The 11265-nt window shown below is 49.2% G+C and overlaps 1 protein-coding gene across 1 annotated transcript; it reads right to left on the reverse strand.

Moving 5' to 3' along the window:
- Positions 1-1320: 1320 nt before the first annotated feature.
- Positions 1321-10560, reverse strand: HERPUD1 (homocysteine inducible ER protein with ubiquitin like domain 1). The gene is made up of 8 exons (XM_044270504.1): positions 10337-10560; positions 7892-7969; positions 7723-7779; positions 6637-6764; positions 6428-6529; positions 5997-6338; positions 4827-4932; positions 1321-1944 (listed from the first exon to the last, which is right to left on the reverse strand). The coding sequence occupies exons 1-8, from the start codon at positions 10469-10471 to the stop codon at positions 1795-1797; spliced, it is 1098 nt and encodes a 365-aa protein (XP_044126439.1). The 5' UTR covers positions 10472-10560; the 3' UTR covers positions 1321-1794.
- Positions 10561-11265: the final 705 nt, after the last annotated feature.

Consider the following 11265-nt stretch of genomic DNA (forward strand, 5'->3'; position numbering starts at 1 on the left):
TCGAAACAACCCTATGCTGATGTGACAACGCTACGCCGATCAGGATACCCAAATTTTTATTCGGTTTAGATTTGGAGACTAAAAATTTAATTTGGCTCCTAAAAATTTCAGTTCAGGATACAATGGCTACTAGGTATTTTTTTTAGTCTGGAGCACTGCCGCCTTTCCCAATTTTACATATAAAATATATGAATAAATAAAATTAATATCGCTACGTCCGAGAAGTCCAAGCCATTAAAATATTTTTAAAAAGTCTGCGCTACTCACTATTTTTAAAAATGCGGAATGCACGTGGCTTTTTTGTTTTATTTCTTTCGCATGGTATCAAATGGTAGAGTATCGCAATACTTTTTTATGGTATCGAAACAGAATCAAAATTTTGGTATCGCAACAACTCGAATTACAATGCTGTGTAGTTCCAGTGCCAACAGGGCTACACCGAACAGCTGTTAGGTGGGATATCAGACCCACACTGATCAGCTAGTGATGGCTTATCCTCATAGGCCATCACTTACTAATGGATGGACAACCTCTTAAAAAGGGGTTATCCGCTTATTATATTGATGACCTACCTCGGGCTAGTTCACCAGTATCAGATCTGCGGGGGGTCTGAATCCTGGCACCCCACTGACCAGCTGATTGGAGAAGGCGGAGCTCGTACAAGCGATGTTCTTTACCGTTTACCTGCTCGCTCTTGACATTGCAGAAGTGAGCAGCCGTAATTACAACTCCGCCGCCCCCATTCACTTCAATAGGATGGCTCTGTTCTAGTCACCTAGCAAAAGCAGACAACCCCTTTAAGAAGTCTCAGACCAACATGGGACACCACATCTTACACACTTAAGGCCAGTACCGCCCTTAATCATGCCATGATGAAAATGGTATTCAGGTTATATAAAGTTAATCGCTATCAACAGAATGGGGGGGGGGGGATATTAGATGAGCGAGGGTCCGACTCCAGGGACAACTACAGTATCACAAGGGAGTAAATGGAGTAGCTGCATGCATGACCTGTTGCTTATTTCAGGGGATCCACGGGGTACAGGGCCCCTGTTCCTGTACTTTGGTGGGGGTCCCAGAGGTAAAATCCCCACCAATCTAATAGGAGATAACTATGTAACCAGAATACAATAAGGGCATTACCAGTCCGATTCATTTAATGAATAGTTAAACTAACTGGATGCGGGCTCATCCTTTTCTTGCTTCCCAGGTGCGCTCCCGGCGCCTCCGTCCGACCGGGGGAGAGCTGGATTTCTTCATTTTCAATGTGATGTGGCCACAGAAGACAGTCGCCTCAATAAACAGACCAATAACACACCATACAAAGCATTTCAATTTATTGAAATTTTTCACTAAAGTGCAGGCTTGTGCAAGAAATATGGGCACAAAAGGAAGATTTTGAAATGCAAAGTAGCATACCGACGAGCGTAAAATCTGCTCCGCGGCAGAGATCTCGTGGCGAGGCTGGCCAGTATGCTAGACTGGTTACTGTATGTAAACGTTAACACTACAATTAGTGTAAATTGTCCAGACATTCCACAAGGAATCAAATGACATGAGCAGAGGGGCTGATCTGCTCACCTGCGCAGCTGCATACACCTCTTTGGACTGGAATAAAACAGTATGCTTTAAGTAGGAAATCCTTCACGTACGGTAGGTAGTCTTCCTCCGAACACTACAAAGCATCGGCTCCTCAGTCAGGCCGAGGCTTGGCCATGTCAAAGATTGAAGACTAGAAGCGTGCGGCTCAGAGTCCAGAACGGTATCACAAGTGTCCCCCTTAGGTTTCTGCCATCACTGAACCATGGCTGCAGGTCCTTCAGGGATCAAAGAGGCAAAAAAGGTTTTGAAGAACAGCAAGGCTGTGGATACAAAGGAGTACGTCGGAAGAGCGGCATCGGCTGCAGGCTCATGGCCCACATCTTCTGCGGCTGGATCGTTCTCCTGCAGAGAAAGACTATGATAGTCACGTCTTCATATATCAGATGTAAAAATAAAGCAATTAAAAGGGGTTATTGCACACAAATGTATGGCATGTACCGTATTTTCCGCCCTATAAGACACACCGGCACATAAGACGCACCTAGGTTTTTGAGGAGGAAAATAAGAAAATATAAAATGTTAACCAAAAGGGGACCTGTGGATGGCACAGTTATGGGGGGGGGGATCTGTGGATGGCACAGTTATGGGGGGGGGGGGGGGGGGATCTGTGGATGGCACAGTTATGGGGGGGGGGGGATCTGTGGATGGCACAGTTATGGGGGGGGGGATCTGTGGATGGCACAGTTATGGGGGGGGGGATCTGTGGATGGCACAGTTATGGGGGGGGATCTGTGGATGGCACAGTTATGGGGGGGGGATCTGTGGATGGCACAGTTATGGGGGGGGGGATCTGTGGATGGCACAGTTATGGGGGGGGGGATCTGTGGATGGCACAGTTATGGGGGGGGGGGATCTGTGGATGGCACAGTTATGGGGGGGGGATCTGTGGATGGCACAGTTATGGGGGGGGGGGGATCTGTGGATGGCACAGTTATGGGGGGGGGATCTGTGGATGGCACAGTTATGGGGGGGGATCTGTGGATGGCACAGTTATGGGGGGGGATCTGTGGATGGCACAGTTATGGGGGGGGATCTGTGGATGGCACAGTTATGGGGGGGGATCTGTGGATGGCACAGTTATGGGGGGGGATCTGTGGATGGCACAGTTATGGGGGGGGGATCTGTGGATGGCACAGTTATGGGGGGGGGGGATCTGTGGATGGCACAGTTATGGGGGGGGGGATCTGTGGATGGCACAGTTATGGGGGGGGATCTGTGGATGGCACAGTTATGGGGGGGGGGATCTGTGGATGGCACAGTTATGGGGGGGGGGATCTGTGGATGGCAGTTATGGGGGGGGGGGATCTGTGGATGGCAGTTATGGGGGGGGATCTGTGGATGGCAGTTATGGGGGGGGATCTGTGGATGGCAGTTATGGGGGGGGGGGATCTGTGGATGGCAGTTATGGGGGGGGGGGGATCTGTGGATGGCAGTTATGGGGGGGGGGGGGATCTGTGGATGGCAGTTATGGGGGGGGGGGGGGTGGATCTGTCGATAGCACTGTTATGCTATATATGTGTCACCCACAGATCCCCCACTCCATAACAGTGCCATCCACATATCCCCCACCCCATAATAGTGGCATCCACAGATGCCCTAATATACCATAGCTAAACCTGTGGGAGGGGGAGGGACTGGTGTGATGCAAATGCGGTGGGGCCAGTGCGGTCACTGTACTCCAGCCCCACAGCTCGCTCACTTCCTTAATGCTTACACATTTTATAAAATCTTTAATTGACGTTCTGACCCCCAGCCCCATCTGTACTACTGTACTTACTAAATGTCCTGTAGCAGGCAGAGGCCGGCTGTAACTCGCGTAACTTCATTCATATAGTAGGCGGCGCAGGCACATCATGTGACTGAGTTCCGTCCGCGCTGCTTTGCCTGCTACAGGACATTTAGTAAGTACGGTAGTACAGATGGGGCTGAGGATCGGAACGTCAATTAAAGCTATTATAAAATGTTTAAGCAATAAAGCAGTGAGTGAGCGGTGGGGCCGAAGTACAGTGACCGCACCGCCGCATTTACATGACAACGTGTTTACACATATATTAGAACTGTTATTTAGTTATGCGATCCTGATCCGTATGACAAATGCATTGAAATGCTGGATCCGTCTGTCATCTGGAAAAACTGATCCGGCATTTTTTCCCCACATTTTTTGTGGTCTGAGCATGCGCAGACCGCAATGCCAGATCAGTTTTGCTGGAACACTCGGGCCGGATCCAGCATTAAGGCATCTCAATGGGAAAAAGAATGCAGGATCCGACATTCCGGCAAGTGGTCTGGAATTTTGGACGGAGATAATACTGTAGTTTTATCTCAGTCCTGAAAAGGCAAAAAGACTGACCTGAAGACATCCTGAACAGATTGCTCTCCATTCAGAATGCATTAGGATAAAACGGATCAGTTATTATCCGGTATTGGGCACCTAGGACGGAACTCGTGCCAGAAAAGAATAACGCTAGTGTGAAAGTACTCTAAGGCATAAATGTCCGAGATAAGAATATCCATTTAAAAGGGTTTTCCAAGATTTTGACACACACGACCCCTGCCAGTTTTGATTAGGCACTGATGCCCGCAGTAACGCTGCCTGCTCGCAGCTCACCAAGCACAAGGCCATACATTGTATAGCAGATATGATTGGTATCTCAGCCCCATTTACTTGAATGGAGCTGAACTGCACCTAGGGCCATATGACTGATTAACATGTCACTAGGGTGACCACTCAGACCATGACCTCAAAAGCTGGACATTACAACCCTGCCCCTGGATCTGCCAGGCCGTGCCCTGACTCAGGTCATGCCCCCAGCCGCGCAGCCAACATATTGAATAAAAAGGAAATTCAGCACGAACTTAGTGTTAGCTGCAGGAGGGAGGAAGGGAGGGCGACTATCCCTCAGCTCACACTTAGACAGTACAGTGCTGCTACCTGAGCATGAGCTGTTAAAAAGGACCTCCCTGCGTCTGTCCAGGCCCAGCGCCAGACAGGGGATCAGAAAGCTGACTGGCCTAAAACCAGACCTCTGACCACCCCAGTCGTCACTGGCCGAGGAAAAGGTGAGAGAAGGCTGTGGCGCTACTGCCTTCTCAACCAGCTGATCAGCGGGGGTCCCAGTGTCAGACGGCCACAGACCAGATAGTGATCATCCAGAGAACAGGTCATCAGTATTAAAATCTCAGGAAAACCCCTTTAACGATAGATGCTGTAGATCCAAGCTCACCTGCAAGTTGTTGTTTGGATCCTGTTGATTTGGGAGAGGTTGTTGGGCAGGGGCTGCAACTTCTTGTGGGGGTCTCTGTCTGAAGGGAAACCATCCTGCCGTGTGACTAAAAAAGAAATTCAATCAATATCTAATATTACACTTCAGAGATTCCAGGACCTTGTTTTTGCACAGACTGGTCGATTATGTATAAAACAGTTCGGCCTCTGCCAGCAATTGTCCTGTCCACTCCGTTCCTCCATGGGTATGTTCACTCTGGGGATATGCTGCAGGATTGGCGGGCTGGAAATCTGCAGCATATTATAATAGCAGCAAAGTAGACAACATCCACATGTGGCAGGGGGAAGAACGTGCCGAACTGACATGTGGTGCACATTTTAAACCCATAGCTTGTAATCAACTTTTTTAGGGGGGCATGCCTAAATGTACCCCAATGTATAAAAATGTCAACTCCTGCCAATAGTCCCTGGTAAGGCCTATACTCTGGATCGGGCATAAATTTCTGACTGGTGGGAGAGGATGACCCCCCATTCGATCAGCAGCTTCACCGCTCCATCCATTGTATAGCGGATGAAGCTGAAGTGAATGGGAGCAGCACTTCAGTCACCAGCTCCGGCCACCACACAGAGCCGCGTAGTCCCAGCACAGGATCTACTGCAGAACATCTGATTGGCAGGGGTGCAGGGTCTTTGACATATCAGACATGCACGGTCCATCAATCCCAAAGTACCAGAAAACACCCTCTCCCACTGGCTTAAACTTTTTTGTGCAAAAAAACCCTACAACTTTTCTATGCATGAAAACTGGCATAGAAGCCTTTATAAATCCCTGCCTCATGCCCATACCCAGTCACAAGATAGAATGAAGAGGTTCCAAGTGTCCGCAGAGCCGAGGATGGACTTGTACTGCAGTCCATGGCCTTTCAGACACTTTAGGAACCTCCATGACCACATCCCTACTCAATGAGAACAGATCGTTTTCTATAGCTGGCAGCACACTTCACAGCATAGCACGTCTTTAGTATGAGTGTGCCAACACAGGGCATGCCACCTGAGTGACAAGGAAGGCGACTTGCAACACACAAGCTTCCCCCAAAAAACGGTACCGGTTTTGATGTTCAGTTGTAACGTCTATAAATGCTTTGGCAGATAAGCCACACAAGATACTCACAGGTACATGAGGATCATGGCACCCAGGACCATCATGAATCGGCTCAGGCTGGAGTAGAAGTAGAGGATACTGAGGAAGATGGAGAAGCGGGCAGCTGTGTACACCCAGTCCAGCCAGTCTCTGTTTACGTCATCTTCTTCCTCAACCAGGCCTCCTTGAGCGTTCATGCGCAGGTTCTGGTTGGCCACTGGATTGACTGGAGCAGGAGCTTCTGGATTGGGGGCCTGGTTGGCAGCTGGGAAAGGATGAGGCAGAGGGTCTGGAGCAGCGGGTGGCATAACTGGTATCTCCTGTCTTCTCTGGGATGGAGAACTGGAGGCTGTCGCGGCGGCAGCAGCATAGCTAATGAACAAAGTAAGGGGAACGTTCTATTTGTATAGGAGCATACGGCTGCCTTTCAAACAAGAATGCTGAAGAATACGCAAACTTACTATTGCATGTAGTACTGCCTGGCATACATCTGCTGCAGCCATAGGATCTGCTGAGGGCTGTATACGGAGTACGGGGAGACGGCGGGATTCACGCTGTCAGACCTGTAAGAGAAATAGAACCAATGTAATCTTGTGTAAGAGAATGTACAGTCATATGTTAAAGTGCTCGCTGGATGACTAGTAACGTGCGTCACGGGTGACCCGAGTACCTGGGCGTGTCAGTGTGCACTGCCGGAGGACTCTGTGGGAGATTCCTCTGCCTGACGCCATCTGTCTGCGGGGCAACGTTCGGTGCACTGGTTGTTCCGGCTGCAGGCTGTGGTTTGCTTTCTTGAGCCTGGGAATAATTGCGCAGTCAATTAGAGAACTGTCCTTGTGGCCACGGCACTCAACGTGGCTTATGGATTTTACATAAACTGGTGTAACCCTTCGTAATTTTGTGCGGACAAAGTGCTGCTTTATATGGTTTTAGGAACACATGGAAAAGTAATTTTTGGGTATCAGGACTAACCAGCCTGTTACACCCCAATGTCATCTGAAACCAAACCCCGACATTGTATAAAGGGGATTCCAATGTGACCATACTAAAATACATTTTTAAGGGGGAGAGACCGATTCATGGTTTGAGAAGGTGGGTGTCTGCATATCTGAGCAGCCAACTATTGGCATTGTGTCAACAATGAGCATGTGCGTCCATAGACACTGTCAGCAGTTCTCACAGGGCAAAACTTCTGACGGCGCTAGGCAGGGGCATGAACAGTTGGTCTTAACGCACTGCTCCCAACAAGTACCACCAAAAGCTGCTGACTGCACCAGGCAGAGGCCATGGACAGTAAGGTCTGAAGGCAACACTCCCACAAGCACTACCAAAAACTGCTGACTGCGCCAGGCAGAGGCCATGGATGACTGGTGCAATAACTCCACAGCATACACAGTAGAAGCAAAACATTCAATGAGACATTTAAAAAAAAATGTGAAGAATTTCAGGGTGAAATCAATGCGCAAAACCACATACTGAGAATTCCTTCAGATTCTTCAGACCAAAATATGCTCTAGCAATACCCTAAAGACTTTTGACCTCGCTGCTGCTGCTAATAAAAGCTTTAATTAAAAAGATGTTTAACCAGCTGTCACCAGCCCCTACCTAGCGCTGTTATCAGTTTTGCAGGGTCAAAACTGCTGACGGATACCCTTTAAAGTATACAGTTAGCAACAGAAAGATCCTTAAAAAAAAGGTTTTTTATAAAACTTGTGTAAAAAAACAGGGTTAATATATGAAAGAAGTCAAACTATACCTGATTGTGCAGAGCACTTCTAATAGAGCAAACAAGATGCAATACGTGGCGGGATTCCTGCAGAGCAAAAAATAAAAGCATACAGTAACCTAGTTGACAAAGCAAACATTGCTCAAATAAAGCCAAAAACGGCCATGGAGCAAACCACTGGCCGGTCAGCAGATGTTACCTTGGACAGGACCTCGTACAGTTTCAGGTGGTCCGGCAGCAGCTTTCCAGAGTAGATCAGCCTCTGTTCTTGTTCCATCTGCAGAGAAAGAACAGATGTTATCAATTTATCAAGAGACGGGTCAGCTTTTAAAAAGTTTTTTTTCCACACCATAAACCATAATGAAACATCTACATGGTAGGCCTGAAAGGTGATTGACCCAGCTCCAGGACCCCAGCCATTCAGGAGAACCAGGATCCTCTAACCAGTGATTATTCTCACTATGCCACGAATCTGCAAGGGGGTCCTTGGCAGGAATCCCACCGACCAATGGCAACCACCGGACATGATTTTGAAAACAATATCCCATCCCTTTGTTTTAACAATTTAGGGATTTTGATGAGCCAAAAGTCTCCAATGGAGACCGTTGAGTGGAGGCCATTAAAGGTTCTCTTCATTACAGCAGAGAACACTCCTTTGAACGTGCAAACGTCTTGATCTGATCATCCCACAGGCTTACATCCGAGCTCCAGCAGATGAGGTTAGTGGAAAGTATTGCATCATCCTAAGCTCTGTAACCGCACTGAACTTCTCCAAGAGATGACGCCATCCAGATCACAGGATCTACCAATAAACTGAGGTCTACCAGACCCATGGTCTCAGGGCTGACACCATCCAGATCACAGGATCTACCAATAAACTGAGGTCCATCAGACCCATGGTCTCAGGGCTGACGCCATCCAGATCACAGGATCTACCAATAAACTGAGGTCTACCAGACCCATGGTATCAGGGTTGACACCATCCAGATCGCAGGATCTACCAATAAACTGAAAGTCTATGAGGTCTACCAGACGCATGGTCTCAGGGCTGAACCATCCAGATCACAGGATCTACCAATAAACTGAGGTCTACCAGACCCATGGTATCAGGGTTGACACCATTCAGATCGCAGGATCTACCAATAAACTGAAAGTCTATGAGGTCTACCAGACGCATGGTCTCAGGGCTGAACCATCCATATCACAGGATCTACCAGCAATCTGAGATCTAACAGACACTCAGCCTCAGGGGCTGCCCCCAAAGTAAGATTTATCCTTGGGATTTTCGTGGCCATAAATATCAGTGCTGCAGCCATTATTCACTCGACTGCAATATGCAAATTTGGATATGCTTAATATTGGGAGCCCCCCCCCCCCAAAGTGAAAGGAGAGCAGCGGTGCAGTGCGGCCATCTCTCCACTCACCGACATAGGACTACCAGAAATACCAGCCAGTGCATGGCTTTTTCGGAACTCCCATAGTGGTGATCGGAGAGCGGCTGCCCATACACTGCTGTTCCTTACCCTTTGGAGGTCCCAGAGTGGGACCCACACCTTGCAATATGCCATCAATGTCCCAGATGGGAGTACCCCTTAAATCCCCCAAGCGCTGTGCTCGTAGGGGCCATGTAGCAGGTCCCCGTGTTCTCACCTTTGCTTTGTGCAACAGGCCTAGCAGTCTCCTGACTGGACCAGACGGCTGTCGCTCAAAGCAGAGGGAAGTGGTTGGGAAAGTGTTCAGTGCAGAGTCCAGGACACTGACGACAAGGGCCTCCACCTAGGGGATGAAATGGGTTTCCTGGGACGCCCCTAGAGTCCTACATACCTACTCGCTGCCCCCCATTCCACCCGCACCCCAGCTTGTTGCCCTCCGGAGGGTCCAGCCGCTGCGGCCAGTGACAGTCTTCAGGGGTGACGTGACACGGCGAGCAGGCAACTAGGAATCTTTCGGGAAGCAATGCAGAATAGGGGCCTTCCCTTAAAAGTTATCACTCCCAGAAAACTCTTAAAAGTTAGATCTCTTGGTCTTGGTCACACCACCTGCATGACCATCACCCCCGGTATACTTACACCGCTCCCTCTGCCACCTACATAAGGGGGGGGGGGGGGACCCTGTAGCTTTTTGCACATCAACCGGCTTTAAAAACCCCATTCACATATAAAGGGCTAGAATATCACAAATTGGCTAAATGTGAACATGGCCTTAAAGCAGCCAAAAGGGAGCGGATCTATCTGCTCGGAATTACTAGCAAAAATGCTTAACAACAACCATTAAATAGAAATAAATGCATAATAAATAGTTACTTTAAACTCCTATAACTTTCAAGATCTCCGCTTGCTGTCAGTCAACAGGGACGCTCTTGTTTACAGCTCTCATGCGGAGGAATGCTACCCTGTACAGTCCGGGCATTCCTCTGCGTGCAGTCACTGAAAGCACTGCTCATACTGCTCCTGGAGGCCACCTACCGTGGAGATCTGCGGGACACAGGGGCCCCAGACCACAGGCAGCCTGGCTGACACCGGGGAACAGCAGCATACTTAGAGGGGGCAGTCCTCAGGGCACGCTGGGACTTACAGTCCCTCCATAGACCCAGCAGTATGATGTAAGCAGAGGCCGAGCCCGTTGGGTTGAGTCCAGTTCTTACCGGATGTCCAGGCAACTCCCGCCGCAGCAGCGACTTCAGGTCCCGGACGGTGAAGCTACGCTGGGCTTTCACCTCCCGCTCCTCCTGCGTTAAGCTAGGACTACGGATTAACAATGTCACTTCTCCGTCCGCCATCCCGGATCAAGGACACGCCACTTCCGGCCACAACGTCCCGAACAGGCAGTTTACACCGCGAGCTCAGAGAGACAGACAGACAGTGGACGCGACGCGGACGCTCCCCGCCTTTTATAGCCACGCTCTAGTAACCAAAACAGTGTGTGGCTGGCGGGGATTGGCCGCTCTGAGGTCCCGTGGCCACACGTGTACCAACCAGCGCGGAGAGATTTGCCAGTGGGCGGGGCCTAGCTGATGCAAGAAAAAACAACAACGCGGAAAATTCCGGAGGGTAGCGCTCCTGGCGCATGCGCAGTTGGGCGGAGGGCCTCTATACTCTGTTGAGCGGCCATGTTGGATTTGGTTATTTACAGTGCTCTGACCTCTAGAGAGCTGCAAGGAATGCAGAGTGCTTAGGTATTTTATACTGCATAAATCAGGAGGCAGCTCTACACAGAAAGAATGTGGAAAAACTCTTAAAGCTTTAGTGCAACTCTAAAACTGTACTAGAAATCAAGTTAAGGGAATTCCAGCTTAGATATACATCAAACAGCTGGAAGCCTCTTCAAACAGCTGATCAGCGGAGATGCTGGGAGTTGTACCTCCGTGGATCAGATACTGACGACCTATCGTGAGCAGTGTTCCCTCTAAACCTTGGCAGCTGCTGAGCGGGAACGGCCATCTTAGGTGGGCGATAGGAAAACCTAAGATAATTGTCACATTAAAGAGCATACAGTGTAACCCCTCCACCATCCCGTACAATAGAGTATAATCCCTACACCATGCTGTGTAATATACAGTATAATCCCTGCACC

This window comes from Bufo gargarizans, chromosome 10 (assembly GCF_014858855.1).
Source record: "Bufo gargarizans isolate SCDJY-AF-19 chromosome 10, ASM1485885v1, whole genome shotgun sequence".
Classification (NCBI taxonomy): Eukaryota; Metazoa; Chordata; class Amphibia; order Anura; family Bufonidae; genus Bufo; species Bufo gargarizans.

Coding starts and splice junctions, on each gene's coding strand:
- HERPUD1 (XM_044270504.1), bottom strand. CDS start 10,471: ATGGCGGACGGAGAAGTGACATTGTTAATCCGTAGTCCTAGCTTAACG. Junction 7,970..10,336: donor GGGAGTTGCCTGGACATCCG/GTAAGAACTGGA, acceptor CTTTCTCTGCAG/ATGGAACAAGAACAGAGGCT. Junction 4,933..5,996: donor GCCATGATCCTCATGTACCT/GTGAGTATCTTG, acceptor TTTCTTTTTTAG/TCACACGGCAGGATGGTTTC.